This window comes from Anopheles arabiensis, chromosome 2 (genome assembly GCF_016920715.1).
Source record: "Anopheles arabiensis isolate DONGOLA chromosome 2, AaraD3, whole genome shotgun sequence".
Classification (NCBI taxonomy): domain Eukaryota; kingdom Metazoa; phylum Arthropoda; class Insecta; order Diptera; family Culicidae; genus Anopheles; species Anopheles arabiensis.
This window is the reverse complement of record NC_053517.1, coordinates 19,261,681-19,286,515: the sequence shown is the minus strand read 5'-3', so window position 1 is coordinate 19,286,515 and position 24,835 is coordinate 19,261,681. Positions and strand designations below refer to the sequence as shown.

The 24,835-nt window shown below is 46.9% G+C and overlaps 1 protein-coding gene across 4 annotated transcripts in view; it reads left to right on the top strand.

Moving 5' to 3' along the window:
- LOC120898088 (potassium voltage-gated channel protein eag) overlaps nt 1–24,835 on the top strand; it is a 44,964-nt gene that overhangs the window by 12,162 nt on the left and 7,967 nt on the right. For 2 of the 4 annotated variants that reach the window (XM_040303440.1, XM_040303437.1), the window contains exons 2-15: nt 6,373–7,623; nt 10,924–11,044; nt 11,358–11,470; nt 12,042–12,173; nt 12,797–12,805; nt 18,170–18,276; nt 18,873–19,016; nt 19,093–19,189; nt 19,294–19,448; nt 19,564–19,755; nt 20,146–20,304; nt 21,045–21,117; nt 23,131–23,330; nt 24,478–24,628. In XM_040303440.1, the coding sequence (XP_040159374.1) occupies nt 7,545–7,623; nt 10,924–11,044; nt 11,358–11,470; nt 12,042–12,173; nt 12,797–12,805; nt 18,170–18,276; nt 18,873–19,016; nt 19,093–19,189; nt 19,294–19,448; nt 19,564–19,755; nt 20,146–20,304; nt 21,045–21,117; nt 23,131–23,330; nt 24,478–24,628 (1,732 nt within the window). In that variant the 5' untranslated portion in view covers nt 6,373–7,544. The remainder of the gene's footprint in view (nt 1–6,372; nt 7,624–10,923; nt 11,045–11,357; nt 11,471–12,041; nt 12,174–12,796; nt 12,806–18,169; nt 18,277–18,872; nt 19,017–19,092; nt 19,190–19,293; nt 19,449–19,563; nt 19,756–20,145; nt 20,305–21,044; nt 21,118–23,130; nt 23,331–24,477; nt 24,629–24,835) is intronic. The other 2 variants (XM_040303438.1, XM_040303439.1) reach the window with 2 other exon arrangements.

The window sequence follows — 24,835 nt, the reverse complement described above, 5'->3', positions numbered from 1 at the left end:
GAAATTAATTACCGCCGGCACAAAGTGAGAGCCGAACGCCGAGATCGTCTAAAAGTGGTGTGTGTTTTTTTTTTTTTGCGAGACTAGCCCACCACAAAACGGCTCACGGGGATCGTTTTTATTACAAGATTACTCTCCCTCAGTCCGTCTCCCAGGGTGGCCCCCGGGGGTATCGTTTGAAAATTGGATTATGGATGATGTTTGGAGGCAACCGCCCCAGCAGCCGCGTTAAGATGGCAGCGGGCCAAAGGAAAGGCTTCCTTCTACTGCAAAACTGCTTCGCTTTATCTGCTTTTCTGTTCGTTGTTGCTTGTAAAACTGTATAATGAATACTAAATGAGCTTCTTCGCACTTCGGCATCACGCGGCTGCAGGGTGAAGAGGGAGTAGATACATTACGCCCGGTCATTGATCATGTGAACTGATGAAGCGACTGAAACGATCCCCTTTTTCGTGCTAAAAATATATACACCTCGCACCCACCCCTGGTTGGGAAGGTTCCTGTCCCGAATTAGCCTGCTTAAAATTGTAAAATGGTGATAATTTGGGCCAGCGGAAACCACAGGGAAAACGCAATAAACCAAATCGATGGTTGCTGCGATCAAATTACCCCTTGATTTGAATGCGATTTTGCGACAACCTTCCTTCCGCGTGTCCAGCGTACGAAGCGGGCGCCCAGTCGCCGGTAAAGGACGGTGACGGTTTGACCGTAAAAGAATGTTGTCTTCTTCCGCTCCCGGTCTCTTGTGCTGGGGGCCGTGCTGCCCATAACCCTTCGCTTTAATGTCCACTGCTCGATTATGCACGCGGAACGAAAGCAAAAGGTCAATGTATGTGCGTGTGCGTGTGTTTTGCCTTTCCAAGGTTGGGTCTTTTTCGGTTGGAGTTGAAAGTTTTTTTGTTTTACAACCCATCCTCACCCATTTCGAAGTACAATCAAGATAATCTGAATATCGATTTTTGACCCCACCCTCGTACGTACAATGAACCGGATCCCTTCTCATGTGCGTGTGTGTGCATGACTTTTGTCGCACGGAATCTCGGTTTTCCAGCTCATCTTACTTTTTTGGTTGCTTTTGTGTGCAACCGTTTCCGTTCCTTTTTTCTTTTTTTTTGTTTTACCTATTTATCTGTATGTGTGTGTCACTGTGGCGCGCCATAGTATCGTCACCACCTCCGAAGACGCTGGAGGAACAAATTGATGGAGAATGAAATCATCCCATGATGGTGGGAGAGCCATGACCACGCCATGACTGAGAACGCTGATGAAATAGTCATGCGGTGGCCGGATTGGTGGCCCAGCGACACTCTCTCAGCTCAGCAGCTCAGCTCCGTTTTAGCAGCAGACGGATGCTAGGCGGCTGACTGAAAAACGAACGACAGACGCCCCCGGTCTGCCGAAGGATACCGACACCGGCGCCATTGCATACGCCGCTACGTACGTGGAAGATTTTGCAGCATTTATCATGCCGGTACATAGCACGGGCACAGGGAAGCATTCTCGATCCGGCGTATCCCGGTGTCCGTGTGGAGGAGAGGGCGAAGAAAACCAGGGCCCGCTCGCTCGGTATCATTATGTGCGCTCTGGCTTCGCTTGACGCCGAACGGGTAGGGGGGAGAGGCCGACTGGCGACATAAACCGTGCCGGCAACGGTGGCGTCATGCGATTTCCATGCGGACGTATACGTCGGTGCGTGTGTGCGCTTTTCCTTAAGCTGGCAATTAATTTTGCAATTATTCCCTCACTCGCTCTCTCTCTCTCTCTCTCTCGTGCTGCCGTGCAAGCTTGGAAGCTGATGCTTCACCAATCGTACCATAAACGGTCGATCAAATTTACGGCTTCCCGGCTATGGAGAGGAATTGGTTCGATGTGTGCCTGATTGCCGGCCGATTGTAGTGATCGAGAGCTTTCGCTCCGTTTGCATTGGCCGCTAGCAGTGTGATTCGCACCGCCATTTAAGAGGGGATTAACATGTTTATCAAAACCCACACATCTGTTATTAACTCTCACCGAGCTTACAATTTGTGATTCAGAAGCCACATTTGGATGAATGCAGGACGGCAGCCAATTAGGCTTTTGCCGATTTGTCGACTGCTTTAAAATGATTATTTTTGGTGCAATTTCATAGCAGTATCTGTTGAGAAGAGATTTACTTCATTTCGGGGGTTTCAGTCACAGTCATACAGACTGTATTACATTTCTAAAATAAAAAAAATCGTTTAAAACATTTTGTTAGTGTTTCTGGACTCAATATAGCCTAGATATTCTTCTTCTTTGGCACAACAACCATACTCTCAGTTGCAGACTCAGAAACGTTGATAACCTTTTTCATTGTTTGCCATTCCGTGACCAGCACAGTACATGTTCCAACTGGGTAAAAGAAGTCCTATTTACTTTCAATTAAACACTGAGAGTTAAATAAAACATCCAATCGGCACACACTGGTACAATATGTAAATCGTTCTTTGCTTATAACCCAGCGACGAATAAAAGAGATCCTTGGATAGTATCAGCCATGTAACACGCTAATTGGATTCTAATTCTTATAATATTCTAAAAGAAAAAGAGTGCATAATGCTGAACTAAACTCTCATTCACTCCACACCAACGTACATCGCTTAACATAAACAATGTTGAATGTAACTGTCAAAATTTTCCCATGGCTTTCTGTCAATTTACTCTAAACGCATCGACCTGTTCTCTTTCAAAGACCTTGGTTACCATAGCAGGATAGGATAGTCAGTCCTACGTATGGGGGCACGGTCTATTCGGGGCTTGAACCCATGACGGGCATGTTGTTAAAGTCGTACGAGTTGACGACTGTACCAACAGACCAGACCCAGACCACCAGCCAAGATATTAGATAGACATAAATAATCTAGGCAGAAATACTGAGAGTAGTTTTGCGTCTGGTTTTGTGTGTAGTGTGGACATGATTTTAGACGCCAACTGTCAAACTCCATATTAATCAGCTGGCTAGTATCCTGAAAGCTTCCCTTCCATGTTGGATTTTGTCAATTCTGGTCTATCTCAAACCAATTTTGTTAATATCTACTACAACATATTTTCACTTCAGTAAAGAATTAACTCGTACATGAGCTATCCTTTTCGATACCAGTTTACATTTGGTCAGATTGACGTAAAAATGTACGCTTTAGGTCATCCTGACATGTGGCTTCAAAGTTACACCCGGCAAATGTCAAACTGCGTGTAGAAACACTCTCTGAAATCGTAAAACTTCCCATATAGAACTGTTAATTCCTAATATTAATCCCTTTTCAACGGTTTGAAGTAAATTCTTGCTTTTCATACTGCGCTACGTACGTGAGATTGATTTCATAAGCTGTAACCTCCTTGGGATGATTCCATCTCATTAGATTCAACCTTATCTGTACCCTTTACAACCACTAACGCGATAGTTTCCACAGCATCAATGGCTTCTTTCAACACGGCCGCGCCCTACAATCCCATGCTTTAAAGCCAGCTTTGTGCTGCTTCCTGTCATTCAGCGTAGATATGCATAACTCAATAGACTGCTGCTATCTGCTTCCGCCACACCACATCCAGGTGTTTGGGAGCGCGCGCGCGCGTGTGTGTGTATATATTTAGCTCCATCACTCATCGAGCGAGCATAGAGCACGAAGCTTTGAATAGCCCGCAAAACAGTGGCAGTCTGCTTCTAAAGGTGCTGTGTTTTAAAAATAACGTAACCCTCTATTTATAACCCATCCTCTGGCAAAGGGCCGGGATAAAGGACCGCACACAGTAATCCAAGGTAGGACCGCCCGAGGTACGTTTATGCTCCAGTCAACGTCGCTCATTTTAACTGCCCCTTAAGCGAGCGGTCCCGTATACATGCCGGCGGGATCCCGGCGCTCGGGATGATGAATAGAGGCGTGGATTTTATGCTCATGCTTGCACGCCCGTCCACCTCCATTGCAGCACACTTCCATTGCTGGATTGAATTATTCACAGCGGACCAAATCCTTATTCCACGTTCTCGTTCACGCTGTGTGTGTGCGTTTGTGGCGTTGAAACGCTCGAATCAGTTCCCAGCGCTTACTTCATTGCGAGGCTTACCGAGCTTTAATGATACTTGGGAGGTTTGGAAGCCATTAAGGGAGGGTGAACTATCCTTAAACTTCCGCTTCGGGAGTGAGGAAGCGTGAGAGCGTAAGGGAAGGGTGGCCACCCTGGTTGTGCAATCTATTCGGTATAGCAGTAAAACTTCAATTAAAGTGTGTATGTAGCTGCAGCGTTGCCTAGTTTCACTCTCATTCGCTGTTCGGTACTCCTGCAGGAACATCGGCAAGGTATTTAGGTGCTCCAAACACCTATACACCACACACACACACGCGCGCGCAGGTACACACACGTACACACAATAGTTTAGGTGAACCACACGCTACGAGCAACGGTTTTGAGAAGCAAGAAGGCTAAATTTGCATAAATAAGCCTCAAGGCAAAATTTATGGCACACGGGCAGGATTTATGGTGGCGGTGGCGTGCGGCGACCGTCGAGAGGGCGAGGAGAAAGAAGAAGGAAAAAATGTTATAAACACTCTCGCTACCCTGTGCCATCCCGCTGTTACCCTACATTTTAATGGTGGCCAACACCCCCGGCGGGCGGGGTGGTATGGGGAACCGTCCCGAGGCATTACCCCAGGCGTGAGAGTATTTGATTTTCAAATGACCGTGAGTTTGCAACGCCAAGTAAGGTCGCCACTGTTACGGCGCTCGTCACGGGGCCAGGTCACGCGGAAGCCAGCCAATCATTGTCCTTCTGCTGTATGTGTGTTCTTCCCTCTACCCTTTGTCTCTCTCTCTCTCTCTCTCTCTCACACACACACACATATGTACATGCGGTGACCTCAATCAATCACATATGCGCCACATATTAACGGTTTGCATGCGTCGTCGACCCGCGCAGTTGGCCACCGTAGGCGGCTAGGTTAGTGTGTCGCGCTACATCGTACACTGTCAGGGGTGATAATTCCCGGAAGGTCCACCCGGTATGACCTTTCCAGTCAGCAAGGAGAAAGAACGGGGGGGTACATGAGCCACAACGGGGTACAAACTTTTGCGGAAACTGCTCCTTACACGAGGCGTACATGATGTTGAGCAACAGCACAAACACATGAATGTCAACGGAGGTTGGAGGTTGAGTCTCAAAGGGGGATTTTTTTTTGTTTGCCATTTATTGTTACTTTATGAACCTCCGTCACCCTACCGTTTTTGCCACGGGGTGACACGGTGAATGGAATATTCAAATGAAGGACCACCTAATTAGGTGTCCGTTCCAGAAAAGCGAAGGAATGGGGCTGCCTTGCACGGTACGAGCAAAAAGGATGATGTTCCCTATTTCTGTGTTCATCATCAGATTGAACCGAAGCTAGTGGGTGGGTGTCCCCTTGGTGTGTGGGAAGTAATGTTTATTCAAATGTTAGATTTTGTGTCTTTTGTATGCCGGTGACACGTCCATAAAACGGCGAGAGCTTTTGTGTGTGAATTTGCTGTGTGGGAACATGTGCGGGTACGGGTTTGGTGTGGATGCAAGGATTCGTGCAGGATCGGAAGTATAGTGGTAAGGGAACGATTTGAAAGTTTGCTCGTCTGGCAAAATGTAATGATTGGTGGTTGTTCGATAATGGTAGTGCGATAAGAGTATCAGCAAGTTGCAATTAGGTTCAAACAAATGTATTAACCTTTGAGAAAACATGTGCACTGAAACATAAACAAACTATAAATGAAGCGCAAATGTCGAATGTATTATAATTATGAGGGTCACTTAATCCTATTTGTAACGAAAACAATGCTTACAGATACCTAGAAAATATATAAATAGTCATACAAGTCAGAAATGAGCACACATCATTTTAACACATTAATTCAAGAGATCCGTTTTGGTAAAATGTTCCCAATCCTTGTCCTCCATCGTGTTCACGGTAATATAAACCGACGAAGTTTGCATTCGAAAACCAACGCAGTCAGATACGCTGTGGCAGCGAAAGCAAATTCATTAATGAAGCGATAATCCGTGTTCATCTGAATAGATCCGTGCGTAAGCGGTGGGCGTTGCACACCGCCGGCCATCAGCAGTGTTCTCATCCGGACCCAAAGGCCCTTGTTATTATTGTACCTTTCGTTTAGCAAGACTATGTAGTTTTTCCTCGCAAAACTGAAGTGGACCACTTCATAACAAGTGACTTTTGAAGATGTGAACGGTACAATTAAAATAATAGGGCAGTGCCGATTCTTCCTCTCCACACTCTTTCCGGCAAAATCCCTTCTCTGATCGATAGTCATTCCGCATTCACAAAGAATAATGTTATTAATTCTTTCACCTTTGTATTTTTTCCCCGTGCTTTTCAGGATAGAGTTTTCAAGCGCAAAGTGAAGTGTGTGTGGGTGTGTATAAAATGTGTGTGAATTAAAAAAACAACATGAATTATAATCCCAGCCCAACCAGTGCCCGATAGTGTGCTGTGTGTGCTGCAGGGAAAGTGCGCTACTGTTGTGCTGTGTGTGCGGCTGCGGTCGATAGCGTGTTGTGTGTGCATCATCATCATATCCTGCCTTTCCTGGATATTGTGCAAACACACACACGCACACATACACTGTGTGCCTGTTTCGCCAGTGCCGCGGGATATATCGATTAGCAGATGTAAATTCGAAGTGCACCGCACGCGCTCTCTCTCCTCTCCACATCGATCTATATATATATATATATATATATATATATATATATATATATATATATGTGTAATAAAGTCAAGCATGTAAGAAAAGTGCCACAGTGAAGTGCGTGTGTGGCTGGAGTGGTGTTGTAACGCGTGGTGTGTTGGTGGTGCAGTGATTGCAGAGTAATTGCCACTATACGCGGCAAATGTACGAACATGTGCGCGTGGGTGGTGAACGTCCTGTCCGGCAGCAGCAGCAGCAGCAGCAGCAGTAGAAGCAGTAGCAGCAGCAACCCTGCTCATCCACCCATCGTCGGTGTTGCTACCGAACCGACCAGATCGCGGCACGTCCACGGTGGTGTCGTGTGAAAGCTGCCCAAGTGAGCAACTCGCGCGTGTGTGTGTGTCTGTGTTGGTGAAAAATTAAAATACAAGCAGAATTAACGTGCTGGAAGAGTGGAAGGAGAAGAGAAAGCGAATCAGAAAAGAAAAACACACAAAGTCCTTCAGCTTTTCAAGCTACAAACGGCAGCGCGAAAGGGCTTTTGAGCGCGTGGCACAAGTATCAGTTCCAAGTTCCTTTTTTTCGCTGATAGTGATAGTGTGTAGATATTGTGTGGGCTTTTGTGTGAGTGTGTGTGCAGGGTGAGCAGCAAGGTGCAGGTTCCAGTATGCACATCCACGGCCGGCCGTGCTGTGGCCAGTGTTGATAAGAATCGATCGTAGTCGCGTAACGCGCGTGCAAGGCGAGTTGCTGGAGGCAACATAGACACGCTGGCAACACTGCTGCCCCACTACCCGCTAACCGGCACCGAACCCTCGTCCCTCGAACTCCCCATCCCCCCACCCCGCCAGTGATCCACGATGCCCGGCGGACGGAGGGGGCTCGTCGCTCCCCAGAACACGTTTCTGGAAAACATTATCCGGCGCTCGAACTCGCAGCGTAAGTATTGGACCCTTACCCCCACTCTAACCGTTTTGATTGTCCTCTTTCCCACGGATATGTGTGATCCTCGCTACATCCCTCCACCCTTCTGTGGTAATGATTTTCACTGAACCTTTCCCCCTCCATTTTCATCCATCCCACCTTAACCGAAGGGGAACCGCAGTCGATGAAAGCAGCGGTGGTTCAGTAGCAGTGGCAACGGTTGGTCAATATGTTCGTCCTAAATAAATGGCCCCACTCACTCGCTCCATAGTGTGTGTGTGTGTGTGTGTCGAAGGCCACCCACAAAGGACGGTGAGTGGGGGCATGGGAAAGGCGATGAAATTCAACACATCCCCCCTCCCCCACTTTCGGCCACGATGACGATGACGAGGACGGTGCGACGAAAGCAATGTTTTTATGGCGCACTCTTGTGTTTCGCCTTTCGTCAGCGTTTTTTCTTTTGCGTCATGCCCAGGAAAATCCAATTCCTGTACTCCCACTCCGTGTGTGTGAAGGCTGCATCCTTCGCTGCCCTTCCCAAATAGTAAAAGCGCATCGTTCGATTTTGCCACCCCTGCCCTGCCTACTCCTACAATGTCCCCGGCGCTTTGCCCATCTCAGCGCTGGAGGAAGCTGCTCTGTTTTGATTTTACCGTGTTTGTTTCCAGTGTGTTCGGTTTGTGTGTTTGTTTAGGTGACGGATTGCCGTTAAGAAGCTCGTACCGGGGGGTTTTTCCTGCTGAGCTGGTGCAAATGTTGTTTCGCTAAACACACACACACACACACACACACACACACAAACACATCCACTAAAGCTCTCAGATTGGTGGGATGGAAAAGAAAGCTTTACCACTCCCGGTAAAGCTTTTGTCTTGCAAGATGTGGTGTTAAAATCGCAGTGTCGCAGCTCTCGCAACATTGAGATGCCGGTTACCCTAATGGGTTTCCTTTTATTGCCCTGTTCTTCGACGTGTCAGCACAAAAGCGGTAATTAAAATAATCTAAAAACGCGCATAAAATGGTATTTTCATCGCTTAGGCGCGTGGTGGGCGGCAGCGATAAAATAGTTACAAATTTGTCAACCTTTGAGCAAATGGCTTGTCGATTGTAAAGAAGAGCTCTGTCCTTGGCAAAAGTGACAAACCCGTCCCAATCAGGCGAGAGGTACAATGCAAACACATAGGATTGAATGCATTAGGGATGGTGTTTTCGTTCAAAAACACCAAAAATAGCTGCTAATTGCAAACCAAACCACCGTTTTTCAGTCGTTGCCTCTGTGGCATCAATGTTTGTCTCTAACGCATCAATCTTCGACTCTGACGCACCTATTTTTGTATATAAGTCGACAAATTATAACTCTTGTTGGAATCATGCCAAGTTTGCAAGGCATTTGAGCAGATTTATGACAAGTGTAATTTGACATTAGAAAAACACAATAAATACATTGTAATTGTAATGTTATTTTTTGTGAAATTTATGAAATTTCATAAATTTTCCAGACATTGTTTACACCTGCAATTACAAGCCAACTTTTTTCATTCCATTAAATTTTCTAAAATTGGCATAATATTTGTTATATTTTCATGTATCAAATAAATAAATAACTTTTTCATTAAAATAAGCAGTTTTGAAGCATATAGTTACAATATTGCAAAAAAACACAACATTTCACGTTCACTTTTACTCGAGCTGCAACCCCCGGGATTTGGAGACAAACATGGTTGCGCACTGTCAAACATTGAAGAATAGATGATTTACAGCCAAAATATAGCGAAATCGACTGTAAGATGTTTGTATAACCTTTTATGGCAAAACGTCCGGTTTGGTCAACTTTTAGTTCTCCTCCTGCTGCAGGAAGAAGTGACAAAAGCTCACGTTTTGCGAAACGAGTTAGGTTTTTTTGTCGTTTCCCTGGTCGTTCACCTACATATGCTTTTATTTTCCCCGTTTGGACTGTGTTTGCTAAGGATACAAACTCACATCTAACAGTTGACACTCTCTTTCTTACCATGAAAGATTGATGGCTGATTGATAAATGCTATCCCGCTTGTTAACGTCAGCGCCATTTATTATTGAAAATTACAACCATCTTGCTCTGGAAAAAAATACGAACAAACGAATACGAAGCAGCATCGTTTGGAATGTGATTGAACGGCAGTGGAATCACCACGGTTTATCAGTAGAGGTAGTTCCTATCCATTTGCCCATGCCAGGCATGATAATTTTCCGGAAAGCTTCGGAACAATTTATGAACAAAAGCGCATTTCAGGACTGGTGAGAGGCTTTTTTATCTCGTCTCTCTCTCCCTCTCTCGTCGAGTTAAATGTACACACTTCCATCATAAGCATCATCCTCCGCATCACCATGATCATCGTCCTCATTACAGATAGCGGAGTATTGGGCACTCTTCTGCCTGTAGACGGCTGCCAAGGCGAGCGCTAGCTGAAGTGGCCGATCCCATCGGTTGAAGGGTGCTTGTGTTGAATGTTTTTGCATAAATCAATCAACGTGAAGAATGTCCGCTCCCTCACCACCGCTATCGCTCCTCCTCATCTGCCCCTTTGGTTGGTAGGTTGGTTTGGCGTCGGTGGTTGACGCCGGCAGTAGTGATAAGGAATTTGCAAACAATCCCGAGTGCCGAGTGCGCTTCATGCTGATGGGGCGTACTCTCTCTCACACACACACACATAGGGCTGGTACAGTTTGACAGCCGGAGCTTTATTAAATAGATGCAATGAAAATATGAGATTGTGAAGTGTTTTGAGAAGAGTGAGTCGACAGGAAGGGCGGCGAGGCATGTTGGAATTTTTCAACATGTTACAGCAATGGCGTAGAACGAGATGCGGGAAATAAATATTGTATATAAGTTCTAAAATAAGGAAGGCTGTGACATGGATTGAGCGCTGGTAGTATAATGAATTTTGCATTTGACAAGTAAACGTGAAGACGGGATAATAATTGGGAAATATTTGAGCTTTTCCTTAGCGTTCGGTTTCAATTGAAGCTCCCTCAGGCTCCTCGCCTACTGTGCTATGTCACTATATCAGGAATTCTTCCATTTTATCCCATTACCCATACAGGCGTGTCATCGTTCTGTGTCATTGTCATCGTATTTGGCATCGTCATGCCATACACCCATTTTTATTTGTAATGCATAGGATGAGTATATCATAACTGCTAGTGAGTTTTGAGTCCTTCTGATACACCTTCTCCTTCAATTACCCTTATCAGTTAAGCTGCTGTTAAATCATCCTTATATCATCCATCCGTTTTTCACTAACTTTCTCTTTCTCTCTCTCTTTACTCTCATTCCAGCGGACAGTTCCTTTCTATTGGCTAACGCTCAAATCGTTGATTTCCCCATCGTGTACTGCAATGAGGCCTTCTGTAAAATTAGCGGCTATAATCGTGCTGAAGTTATGCAAAAGTCATGCAGGTAAGTCGACCGGAGTGGTCTATCTGGCACAAAACTCCTCATTGCAACAAATGAGAACTAAAAAAAAACACACACACACATCTACAGAAAGGGCGCAGCAGATTAAAAGGTAAAAAGTAACAGCAGCAGCAATACTTGGATCCTTAAAATACGCGCTAATGCTTAATGCTTTAGCGCGCAGAGCGTATTACACGTGCTGCGTCCCATACATGGTGCTCCCCCCACCCCCGGGGCTCGAAATCCGATTTAGCGCATATCTCATTTTGCTGGCTTTCCCTTTTCTGTCCTTCTTTTTCCCGTATTATCACATTAGGTGCGGCTTCATGTACGGCGAGCTGACGGAGAAGGAGACGGTGGCCCGGGTAGAGTACGCGCTAGAGCACCAGCAGCACGACCAGTTCGAGGTGCTACTCTACAAGAAGAACAGTAAGTAGTCACACGGATAGCTACACATTCGACTGCAGACCACAGTTCCTCGCCCCTGTGGTCCGACTGAACAGCACTGAACGAACGAAACCGCCCGGCTTAACTCTTGATCCAATTAAGTTCGGGGTTTTGATCGATACGCGCTCTGGAGTGTTTGGGCGCGATGATTAATGAAGCACCTACCTGGTGGACGTCCCAGGTCGTGCCAGGTAAGGCACGCTCCGAACGCTGCGCCGCCATGTCACGGTCACGATGACTGTTCAAAAAAAATAGGCGCGCACAGGAAGCGAGGGAGGCCATTTTCAGAAAGGTTCGAGTACGTTCGAGTAGTGTCCGCGCGTTGCCTTTTTTCCGATCCGAATCCGATCGATCGGTTGCTAGTCTTCGTTGTCGTGGCTCCGTTGCCCACGGATCGGCACTTCCCACGACACTGCTCCAATGTCACAATGGTCGCAATGGTCGAGACGCGTATCATTACCACCATTATGCACCACCGCTTCTAGTGATCGATTTTTCCTTGTCCCCACGATTTACTAATGCTCCTCCATTCTGCTTCCTTCCTCTGCAACAGAAACGCCACTATGGCTCCTGCTCCAGGTCGCTCCCATTCGCAACGAACGGGATTTGGTTGTGCTGTTTTTGCTGACGTTTCGGGACATTACCGCCCTCAAGCAACCGATCGACAGCGAGGACACGAAAGGAGGTAAGTGTTTACAGGGTAAATGCTCTGCGGTGTGCGGTGTAAAAGACGATTTGTTCCCTTTGTTGTCGTCATCGGACTCGGACAAAAACCGTGGAGCAACCAAACATCATCCATCATGTGAACGGCCTCGCCATTGGAACTCTCCCCAGGCAGGGGGTGATTTGGGAAAGATTGGGAAATGTATTCAAGCGACCGAATATCTTACCAGAAACACATTAGAGTGGGCTGAGAAAACGGGCTCTAACTGCTTCAATCGCGCCCTACTTGCATGGAACCTTCACGCACACTACGATTGGCGTTCGGTTGTTGTTCGTGCCGATGGGGCACACCGGGAATCACGCAACCCGGAAGTCCCGGAAGACACGAACGATCGGGGAAAGAAAACCTGAACAAATTATCATCTTTTCTAATTGGAGCAAAATTGATCAGTGTATTGTTGTTGTTATTGTTTTCTTTAGTTTTTCGATCGACCTACCTACCATGCTGGACTTTGTTTCCGGCTTTGTGTTGAACTGTTTTGTTCTCTCTTGAACGCAACTTTGACTTTCTCTCTGTCTGTGCTTCGCTTCGGTTTATTCTATTCGATACTTTCTCTCTTTTTCTTCCTTTTCTTTGTACGCAAGCAGTTCTTGGTAAGTGTTACGTTCTATCGTGTTCTGTCGTTTTTGTTCCCTTTCTCCACTTACTTTTCACTTTGCTCCTTTCCACTGCTAAAGAGAGTTTGCTGATCGGATAGGGAGTTTTGCCAGCTTTTTTATTATTTTTTTAGACACTTTCTTGCTATCTTTGCGTTCATACCTTGACTGCGGTTGTGCGCAAGCTGCTGTAGAGTTGTGAAACAATTTGCAAATCTTTTTTTTCTTCTATAATTGCTTCATTCGCTCTTTAGTGCATTTTTCGATAGTGCTTCCACAGTTTTACAACCTCGGATGCTTTAGACAGTTTGCCAAACCAAACCATTTGCGTACGCTGCTTCTCATTAGTGCCAATTTACGCCCGCGAGCATATTTACAAACAAATCAAACTGCCACTTTCGCTTAGCGCCACGCTTCGATTAAGCGAAACTATTTTTGCACCGTTCTAAATTAAGCGTACAGCTGACGTACGAACTTTGGAACTTTTCAATTGCTGTGAGGTGCCGTTTGTGCACACGTTTGAAATCGCAACCGAAAACACCAGGCACACAAAACGCGTACAAATCCAAATCCATCGCGCCAGGCATAGGGGTTTACCGCTTTACCCCTGTGCCACAGCACATTAAACATGGCATTAAATTAGCTCGGGCCCGAATAAATTAATTCCGTCAACCGATTGCCGTACCTACCCAAAAGGCGCTTGACATTTGAGGAGCTGCTCAATCGTGTGCCGACCGCGGCGCAGAAAACTTTACAAAACGGAAATTGGAGGCGTGAACGCTTTTGGTGCCGTAGCCGCCCAGCTTCCGAGCGGGTTTGCAAAAGTTGCTTTTGTTTTCTTGATTTTTCGGTAAACTTTTGCCTGCCGGAAGGGCGGAGGGGGGGGGGGGAGGGCGGTTGCAAGAGAGAACAAAAGGATGGAGCTTGTGCTTACAGTCGGTTCACGACCTTCGCCAAGGTGGCAAGGGAAAAATCGTTTTGCGTACGGGGTAGAAACTATTCCTTTGCAATGTGGGGAATGGGAAAAGTTAAAATGTCATGCCCGCGACGAAAACAAACCCATTGGGACGGTGCTGGTAGAAAGGGAGCGTTAAAAAACGGTTAGCAAAGCGTTTGCAGGCTAAAATCGAACTTAGCGACATACTTTGTCGTGTGAATTGCATACTTTGAGGGGCGTAACTTTCAAAAATTCGAAATTCGTGATTCCACAAGCGCCTGAAGTTATGCAATGTTCATACTCATATTATTCATTTCCTACAGATTTATTCTACATTCGCTACTCGACCCAAACTGGATCGCCCAAACAAACAAAAATCGTCCCACGAGCGCTCAAACAACTACACAACCATTCAAAAGTAAAAGACACAAGAAACTTTGACTTATTCCCGTTGGCGGGGAGCGCGCCTCTCTTTTGTTGGGAAAATTGCGCGGTCATAAACAATGTTGTTGTCGGTCGGCTGTCAGTCGGCTGGAGTTGAAAACGGCACGCCCGGCGCTTTTCCTTTCCTGCCGAAGCGGGAAAGGCTGAGCCAGTTTAGAGCAGCACTAAAACGGAAATTGTGTAAGCACGCCGTTAAACGCATGGCAGCTTGTGATTTCGCTTTCCGACTGTCTCTGAGTGGCGTTATTGTTTTCGACGTTGAACCTCGCGACTCCCCGCTGCCACAGCACATCGAACATTGACAGCAACAAGTTCCCGCTGGAAACGGGCGGCGTTTACAGTAGGGCAATGGTGGTGGTCTGTGTGTATGTGGACGCGTATTGGCAATAAGTCAATATTTGATGGGCGATGGGCGAAGCGGCGCTTGTCGTTGGCTGGGTGATTGTGGCTTTAAAACCACCGGCAAGCAAGCAAGCAGGCGGCACGGAATGGCACGTGGGAACTGTTCGGAATTGATGTAGAATTTAATTCTCCCTTCGAACGCTGCCGAACCGTGTGCGGTTTGTACGAAGGGTACGAGGAATTTCCGGCACTGATCGGAATGTACAGTGCAACAATAGGAATTTCCGACTGTTTCGCCGAATGGCAGCCGACCAACTGCATGCAACCGTTGAAGAAGGGGGGCCGATGTGGTTTACGGTCTGCAATGATTAAATGCCCAACCTGACTATGCTCGAATGCAAATGGCATGTTTTAAAATGGAGTCCATATTCCATCCAAACTGCATGTTGCAAGACTAAAAATATTCTAATTGGAAAGTTTTTTTCGTCCTTGCAGACTATCGAACAGTTGATAATGGGTTCCTTCCCTTTTTTTTGCATATTTTGTGCGCCAGTTTGCATTATGCCCCGCAACGTATGCAACACGCATAACAGAGCGCCCTAATTAATGCAATGCGCGTAGCAAAATGAAGCAAACTATCCAGCGATCACTGTTCAGTGCATGTCGGTCCAGGGCGGAAAATGCAATCCCAGTCATTTTCTGGGAAATATTTTCCAACCCCCCCCCCCTCAGCCATTTGTTGCATAACTCTCGTGCCCCATTGTGCACAGCTATATTATCGTGGCGAAATGAAAACAGCAGGCACATTAAAAATGGATGAAATAGTACGACCGAAGCACCGAATACACTGTTGCATTCACAGGTTGCGCCCGTCACGGCGACGATTGCATAAGGGCGCTTTCCCATCAACGCCATCAAAAAAATTGGGATCAATTTTGAAGCGACTACGAACGGAATCCCCTCTCGCCGCTTCTTACAACTCCACCCCTTTGTTCGAAGGTTGCTTCGCTTTGGTTCGATTGTCCCACTGCCCGGAATCGTGCAGTGGCGGTTGGGAAATGATGCAACATGCTTCTAGCGCGCTCGTGCACACCAGCCAAGAAGAATGGAGCGCAAAAGAACGTAGAAGAAAAATCGTTAAACCCCGTGGCTCGTGGTTGCCAGAAGCGGCCTCTTGTGCCCCCCCTGTCCCCGGAAGCCTGATTTCTTTGTTAATCAAATTTGAATAAGCAATTCTCGATTTCCAACCATCAGCCAGGAGCGCGAAGGAGTTCAGCTCGCCTGCCACCAATTGCCATGATCAACAGGAAATTGTAACCTATCCAAACCCGATCCCGCAACCTCGGCTCGGCGCCGCCATCCCAGCCCCTTTGTTTGGGGTTTGTGTTGAGGTGATGCGGCCGGAAGCATGAAGAAAAACACCGCGCTCTCCCCCATGATTGTTGATGGCATAATAGCGGGAACAGATATATAGAGAACACGAGAGAGAGAGTGAGAGAGTGAGAGAAATGGGTGTTGAATGACGGGCTTTTCTAGAATGCCCTTTTGCCATGGAAAAAGCTACCAATCACTCCGTTCCGTTTTTCTTTTGCTTTTTTTCTCCTTTAGTTGATGCCTTTTGATTTGTGTGAATGACAACGATTCGGCAAACAAAACGTCAAAACCGCACGTCAAAAAAGGGAAGGCAAGGCAAACCGAGTCCTCCGTCACTTTCAGTGAACGGAAGCGGTGTTAGTTTGTGAAAGGAAGGCTCGATTCGTTCGATTCGAACGTTAACGGAATTATTGAAAGGTTGTGAACCCGGCCCAGCCGACACGACCCAAACGCCTTTGAACCAAGCAGTCGGGACGGTGGAGGCAGGATCTTTTACCAGCCGGAACGGAGGTTATACGATTGCTCGACTTCCGAGTGGCTTCGAATGATTCCCGAACATGGGAAAGAGCGAGGCGCAAGCGGGAGGAAAGAAAACTAAAGTGTTCAAACCTTTTATTTGAACATCCCCCCCCATTTCTAGTGGATGGCAATTTGTTGAGCGCTTCGTCCTGCGTTTGCCCGCGTGAATTGAGTCCATTCGCACGATGTATGCTACGGTGCGCGTACATTTTTAATGGCAGCCTGATGATGAGCTTTCACCGTATGACCTTTCTCCGAGCGTTGTTGTTGTTGTTGTTTGCTTAATGCTTTCTTGCCAGGGCAACTGGAAGCCGTTTCGCCCAAAACCCGGGTCTGCCGACGCTGCAAACGATAATGTTTGAATACAATTACAGGATTATAAGATTATCGTTAAATTCGAAATGCGGGGTTCTTTGAATTGGGCAAATCGAACGGGCGGCTACATTACCATCCTCCGGCAGCAACGCAGGATGTAGGATGAGCGTGTGTGGGGTGTTTCTTACGGGCGTGCTTCACCATTTGCCTTTCTTAGAGGTGGATTTTCTCAACCCTACGCACGCATTCATGTTGATGATTGAATTCAAATGAATTTTGATTTGCTACAAGCAAAACGGTTGGGCAGGCACCAAGCACGTGATAGCAAACGGCGTGGTGGGGTGAATGAAAGCCGTATCCTCTCATAGCACCATAAACAGAATCGGGTCGAAGACGAATGGCAAACGCATGATAACTACCATCATCTATGAAGTAGGTTTTTAGGCGCTTCTTTCTTTATGAACGGCTTTTCCCGTTTCTGGAACCGTTCCACCATGCCATCAAGAGAGGATAGCATTACCCAACAACAACAACAACAACAACAACAGCAGCAAAAAAGGACCATTAATCATTTCCTCTTCTAATGATTTGTTGTTTGCGCGGACCGCTCTCCCCAAACACTTCTGGTAAAAAGTATTCTTTTTTGTTTGCGGTCCAACCCTGAGCTACTGATTTATATCGCTTGACATAAATTGTACAGCCAAATATCAATTTCCCATCGGTGCGATCCACACTTTCAATTGTTTTGTTATTTATTACACTCCTCTGCAGCTTTGGCACAGATTTTACGAATCTTTTTTTGTTAATTTTTCCCTTCAGCTTTTGCCAGGTCACATTGCATTCACAATCGCTAATGAAAACGTGGTGTTATAAATTAATTCATTGTGCGCCTGAGCTCATTATGCATTTTTTGTTCACTACAAATTGTAAACAGCGTTTCATACCGCGAAAACTCAATCACATCCACCTCGAAATCCGCCCACAGGACAGCTCTGCTCAAATCAAAGCTCCACCAAAAACTGCGCCTCTTTGCTGTGCGCATTGCATCCATTTAGGCGTTTCGGTTGAAATGCCCTTTTGGACAACCATTCATTTCCGTGTACGATAGGCTTGAGATGTTGTTTTTTTTTCTTTTTTTCTTGAAATCCTGCGAACGCGGTTACATGTTGTATAGAGATATTGATATCCCATTCATTCAAAAATCCCACGTAAGCCGCTTGTTGCATCATTTTGCTGTACGGAGTTGTTGTTTTTTTGCAGTTGTACACTAAGCTTGACCGTTTTTTGGTGATTTAAGGACTTTTTTCTTCTCCCAAAACTGCAAATAAATATTCTCTTTTTCTCCTTCCCTCTTCTGCTCACCCACCCGAAACACGGTCCGGTTGTTTCGCTCTACAAAACAAACAAACAAACAAACCAACCAATCCCAGGACTCTCCAAGTTCGCCAAGCTGGCCCGTTCCGTGACCAGAAGCCGTCAATTCAGTGCACACCTGCCTACGCTAAAGGATCCTACTAAGCAATCAAATCTAGCTCATGTAAGTACTGCCATCGAGCGCGCGCGCGCGTAAGTGGGTTAAGAATCGTCCGGTGGCGGCTCGTCGCGTCATCAGAACACGACCGTTGCCGTCGTATCCATCTAATTTCGTATTAAAAGGCGTAGAAAGGACTACCTCGCCCCCGAGAGGGCAGTAACTTTCCATACGAGATGCTGGAGTTTTTTTTTTTTTCGAAAAATAAGTGCAACATGGCCGGGTCGGGTCCACCACCGTGTGGATCCCGATTCCGTGCATTATTTATTCAGATGTTTGTTATCATGGCGCTGGGTTGATATTACAATTTTAATTTTAAATCATCCAATCCCCTCTTTTCGTCCTTTCTTCGGGAGGGTTAGATTTTGGGAGGGGAAGGGATTAAAGACGCAAAACAACACGATGGAGTGGGGAAAGAGAGAGAGCGAGAGAGCGATAGAGAGAGAGGGCTGAAGGATTGTTGATCAGTTTCCAAACGGGATACAGGAGCTTCCAAACATAGCAAGCCACTGAACCTTTCCTTTAAGGATCGAAGCAGGCAGAGCTTCCTCTAATCATTTAATTATATTTGTTGGTATTTTTGTTCTCATCACCCTGCACAGATGATGTCATTAAGTGCCGATGTTATGCCACAGTATCGCCAGGAAGCGCCGAAAACGCCGCCGCATATACTACTGCATTATTGTGCATTCAAAGCAATCTGGGATTGGGTGATATTGTGTTTAACATTTTATACTGCAATTATGGTAAGTAGCTGATGCGCTAATGCAATGCACTCACACACACACAGATACACCCACTAATGGTCACACTTTCTCCTAGGTACCATACAACGTAGCCTTCAAGAACAAGACGTCGGAGGATGTTTCACTGTTGGTAGTTGACTCGATAGTAGATGTAATATTTTTCATAGACATCGGTACGGAATACCATCGCCCCCGGCCCCAGTTGATGGCCCATTACGGTCGTGCGTGGTTAATGGCTTACTTTTGGCTTGTTTTTCGTTGTTCTACCTGCTTGCAGTGCTTAACTTTCACACCACGTTTGTCGGACCGGGCGGTGAGGTCGTGAGCGACCCGAAGGTGATCCGCATGAACTACCTGAAGTCGTGGTTTATCATCGATCTGCTCAGCTGTCTGCCGTACGACGTGTTCAATGCGTTCGACCACGATGAAGATGTAAACGTTTAACATCATCTTGCGGATGACAATTCTGGACCCCCAAAACAGTGGAGCGTCCCTCCACCACACCCAATACTAATGATGCGTTCGTTCTCTCGCCACACTCTTCCAGGGCATCGGATCGCTGTTCAGTGCGCTCAAGGTGGTGCGGCTGCTGCGGCTCGGCCGGGTCGTACGGAAGCTGGATCGATATCTCGAGTACGGTGCGGCCATGCTGATACTGTTGCTGTGCTTCTACATGCTGGTCGCTCACTGGCTGGCCTGCATCTGGTACTCGATCGGGCGGAGCGATGCCGACAACGGGGTAAGGCGGACGTTACGGGGTACACAGGCACATATGGTGGCATGGCAAACAATTAACCCATCATCCTGCGCTACAATTGGAATAGGTTTGGGGGCGGGGGGAGAATTAGAAACTTAAAAGTAATCACTAGCCGAGCGGGCAACCGCAGACATTGTTAGAAAACTGTTCGCAATGCAACATGCAACATGGAAAACGGTCCAATGCACCGGTTAAATCAAATCCAGCACAAAGCCAACGTCGTCCCTTAACACCCGGGACCGACGTTCCGCACCCGATCGCTTAACATTTTACACATATTTGAACATGTAAAGCTAATACGCGCTCTCTTCTCTCTTTTATCTCTTCACCCGTTGAAATCCTCATCACCCCCCTCCCCCTGCACGTCCACAGGTACAGTACAGCTGGCTGTGGAAGCTGGCGAACGTTACCCAGAGCCCGTACTCGTACATCTGGTCCAACGAATCCAATGCACCGGAGCTGGTGAACGGTCCGTCGAGAAAAACGATGTACGTTACGGCGCTGTACTTCACCATGACATGTATGACATCGGTAAGCAAATTAAACTATTGATCCGTTCACCCCCTCCGAAAAGCCCCCTCCGTCGGTAGCACAGTCCACAGTGAACAAGGGGACCCCCATCCCACAACACGTCGAAAGGGATGACACACAGACACAGGGACACACTGTTCCCCAGCGCACCATCATCACTTCGGGCCGCTTTTCAGACGGGACAGCCGCCACCCGAGATAACAACCGTGGCTCTACCAGCAAACGGTCGGTTTTTGTACGCCAAATTGAATTCGTGCACTCCCAGGCGGGCACACCACGTCCCATCGTAGCGTCACAGCAGCAGCGCAGGCCGGTGTGGAAACGGCTAGAAAGTTTAACCAATTTGGTGGCCGTCATGGGCCCGAGAGCACGACCCCCGGTGCCGGTGCCTTTGTGTTCTATTTTCAGTCACTCGAACGAGATGTGCACACAATCTCACACACACAAATAGGCGATTAGTTGGCGGACAGAACCGATCCTGAACGTGTGCTAAAGTGTGGATGATTGACAGCTCGGGAAGGACTCCCCGTCCACAACGTCAACGATTTGCACGAACACGATTTGCCCAGCCGAGATAATTCAATCCTAATGTAAAGTACTCTTTTCTTCTTCTCTTAATCCCGTCCTGTTTTCCCTTCCGAATCCTTTCCGTTCGATCGTTATCAAAACTTCGGCGCAAATATCCTTCCCCATCCCAACGCCACACAAACACACGCGCCTCGCCATCCTTACTGCTTCAGGTCGGATTCGGAAACGTTGCTGCCGAGACGGACAACGAGAAGGTATTCACTATCTGCATGATGATAATTGCAGGTGCAGTGTTTTACGTTCCGTTGCCACGTCCTTGTTGTTTGATTACCGAGGGTTTTTTTTTCTTTCGTTCGTTTGTTGTTGTCGTGTGCTGTTCTGTTCTGTTTCCTACACCGTGTGTTGGTGGTGCCCGAAGCCCATCTGTTTTGCTGTTGCTCCACTCTTGAGCTAATTTCTTACCGTCCCCTTGCGTTAGCTTGCGTGTCCTCTGAGTAGATTAAGTTTTAAGTTATTTTTATCCACACAAAAAAAAAAAAATAGAAAGAAAACCACACAGGCTTTCGTTTCTCGCGAAAGTGCGCGCCTCTCGATTGCAGGAGATTAAAGTGACCGACTAGACCGAAAAACAGGGGCCCAGGGGAGAAACACAACCCAAATCCTAGCTTTCCATCACACAGCTTTCCGCTTTCCCTGTCCTGTTTTCACCCATACAGTCACATGTTGGCCTCTCTTTCACACTTCATACACTCACACCATCGCCTGTACTGTTTCGTGTTTCGTGAAGTCGGCTTACTTTTTGCTTTCCTCTTGCTAAGCGTACGTTTTATCTACTTTAAAGCTCGTCTCGCCGCCTCCATGGTTCCGTATGTTGTATCGCTACGTGATTCTGCCCCCCCTTTGTGTATTTGTTTCATGCTTTTGTGTTCTTTCTTTTCCTGTTTGTTTTATTTTAGTATCTTCCGTGTTGTATGTTGGCACTATTATTATGTTTCGGATAATCCATTTTCATCTTATTTGAAGTTTTTTCCCTCAATTGGTTGCTTTTATACTCATTTTTTCTCTTTTAAATAATTCTTATAAATTTATCTCTGTTTTCCACATTTTCTTGCTCTTTTGTTGAGTTTCATCTTTGTTTTCGTTTAGTTTCATTTAGCTTTTCATTCATATTTTTCTTTTTTTTTCATTTGTTAAAATCACCATATTTTGAGTGATCTTCGTTTGGTCTGAAATCAAACAAGTATTTCGTTTGCAGAACCAGAGCAATACACCATGTCCACCATGTGTTGCGTGATCATTGTTGCCACCGTATGTGTGTGTGTGTGTCGGCACCAACCACCACTGCCCACCGCCATTGGCTTTAGCTAGATAAAACCGAAAGAAAACGTGGCCGTGTAGTTTTTTTTTGTTTCTCCATCGTCTTCTTCGCCGCCCTCGCGCTTCGCTAGAAAAACGTCACAGCTCAACCCACCGACCCACAAGCAGCACCGTACCATAAATTAAATGTACCGCCGGCAGCATCGGTCGGTTCGGTCTCGGTGCGCTGCCGCACGTCATCTTTCCGGAATGCCACGCGTGACCTTTTTACCATGTGTCACGTGACCAACACGTGTGTGTGTGTGTGTATTTTTGCGAATTAAGCCCCAAAAGGCTTTTCTTATTACTGCTTCTATAAAAGACGAACACACAGAGATAGAGAGAGAGAGAGAGAATGAAAAAAAGAGGAAAAACCTCCACCATACTCGTTTGTTTTTTTATTCGCTGGGAGGAGAAGATTTATTATGTTCATCTGGGCTTCCGCTCGGTGGCATTTAAAAAAGTTTCCAACAACCGTACGAAACCAATCCGCTAGCTGTTGGAATTTCCTGACCGACTCTCCCCGCCAACAATTTCGCACATCTTCCCCACCAGCTCGTTTGTTTTCCCAATCTTTCTGTATGTATGGTTTTATATTTTTCGGAGCTTGTGTTAGTTTTTCTATGCGTGTGCGTGTGCTGTGTGTGTTGTTCCTATGTCCAACCTTTCTTTCACCGATCCCACCGCGCGTTCGAGCGTTTCAGCGAACGGCAAGCCCGCGGCCCGATCCGTTTTTGCCCGATACTCACTTTGGTCTGTTTTGTTTCTCTACACTGCCACCGTTGTGTGGTGCGCTTTTCCTTCTCTCTTCACCCCATGCGCTCATGTCCTGGTGTTGCTTCCTGCCCCTGCCCGTACCAAACCAAATACAATAAAACCTTTACCATCCCCTTACCTCCACCAAAATATCCGCCTACCCACAAAAAAACAACCACCCAATAGCTCTGCTGTACGCGACCATTTTCGGTCACGTTACCACCATCATCCAGCAAATGACATCGGCCACCGCCAAGTACCACGATATGCTGAACAACGTGCGCGAGTTCATGAAGCTGCACGAGGTACCGAAGGCCCTGAGCGAGCGCGTTATGGACTATGTTGTATCAACATGGGCCATGACCAAGGGGCTGGACACGGACAAGGTAAGCAACAACTGGCGCTGGCGGCTGCTGCTGCTGCAAACACGCATCCCGTGACGCGCTAAGGAACAGAAAGAGGTTGAGGGCGGGAAAACGGTGGTGCGGTTTCGTTGGAAATCCATTAAGTTCGACCGAATGGCCCTCGAGATGCAGACCCACGGAGGCTGGAGTTGGCTGGTGCGAGTTATTAATCCCCCGGGGGGGCGAAGGGTAGCTTTCGGTTTCGGGAGGATTTTATATTTATATACACATCCATTTCAGGCCACGCGTGTGCAGTCCCATTACAAATTAAGCGTAAAGTATTAAAAGCCCGTTTACCGGGAGGGGGCGAAAAACAAAATATATATTATCCGCTTTGATAGCGAATAATGTGCCCAGGTGACAAATCACGAACGAACGAGCTAACGACATGTTGAAAAGATGGCATTGCGTGGATTCAGGCGTTTTGCAGTGGATCTTCGAACGGCTGCGCCTTTCGTTATACAATTTGTGTAACATAGCAACGCTTTAATATTTTAATGATGTTTTGCTGAGCTGAGTAACTGAACACTGAAAAGCACACTGGGTTAAACCATGGCTGTTGATGAAATGGGGGAAATTCATTTACTGTTACTTCCAATATTCTCCCAAAAAAGTGTTAATTTCGCTGATAAAGTAAAGTGCTGCTTTACAACCGCTGCTGATCAAACACTGGCACTCGTTAGGGGACGTGTTTTCTTCCACCGAATTCCCCCGAAATGGCGTCCATTAACCAAACATTGTCGACTGGCCGGATTCGGCCGGAACCAAGCACTGCCCCAACAATGGGAATAAAATATGCAACTCTTTGTCTCGCATTCAAACCATCCCACGTTGCGGGGTTTGACCTCAACAAGAACGCGCGGGAATAGTTGCGCAACCACCAACACCGGCAACGTAACCAGTAAGCGTAACCATCATCATCATCATCATCGTCGCATCGTTTCAGGCGATAAACTAAAGTTTGCTTTGGCATACACCGAGACCACACTGATTTATGTATGTTTGCTTAAACCTCTGCCCCCGTACTCCGCCGACCAGCGTCCACGGGGTGTTGTTGGTGCAGCCGCCACGCCAGGCACGTTCACATTTAACTCTCCCTCCAGCTAACCCGCTCCACCAATTTTCACAGGTCCTAAACTATTGCCCAAAGGACATGAAGGCCGATATCTGCGTCCATCTGAACCGGAAGGTATTTAACGAGCATCCGGCCTTTCGATTAGCATCCGACGGTTGCCTCCGGGCCCTGGCGATGCACTTCTGCATGTCACACTCGGCACCGGGTAGGTCTGACGGGGTCGGCTCGGCGGTGGCCACCAGATGATCGCATCCCGGACCATCGCCGCATCGGTTCCGATTGATTTTCATTTCCATCGTTTGATTTCCGTTTCCGGCGATTGGAGCATAACGGGTTGCCATCCATCCAGCCACCGTCCATTGGGGAGCTTATTCGGAGTCCATGCGGGCCTGAATGCGTACGGGAAAAGAAT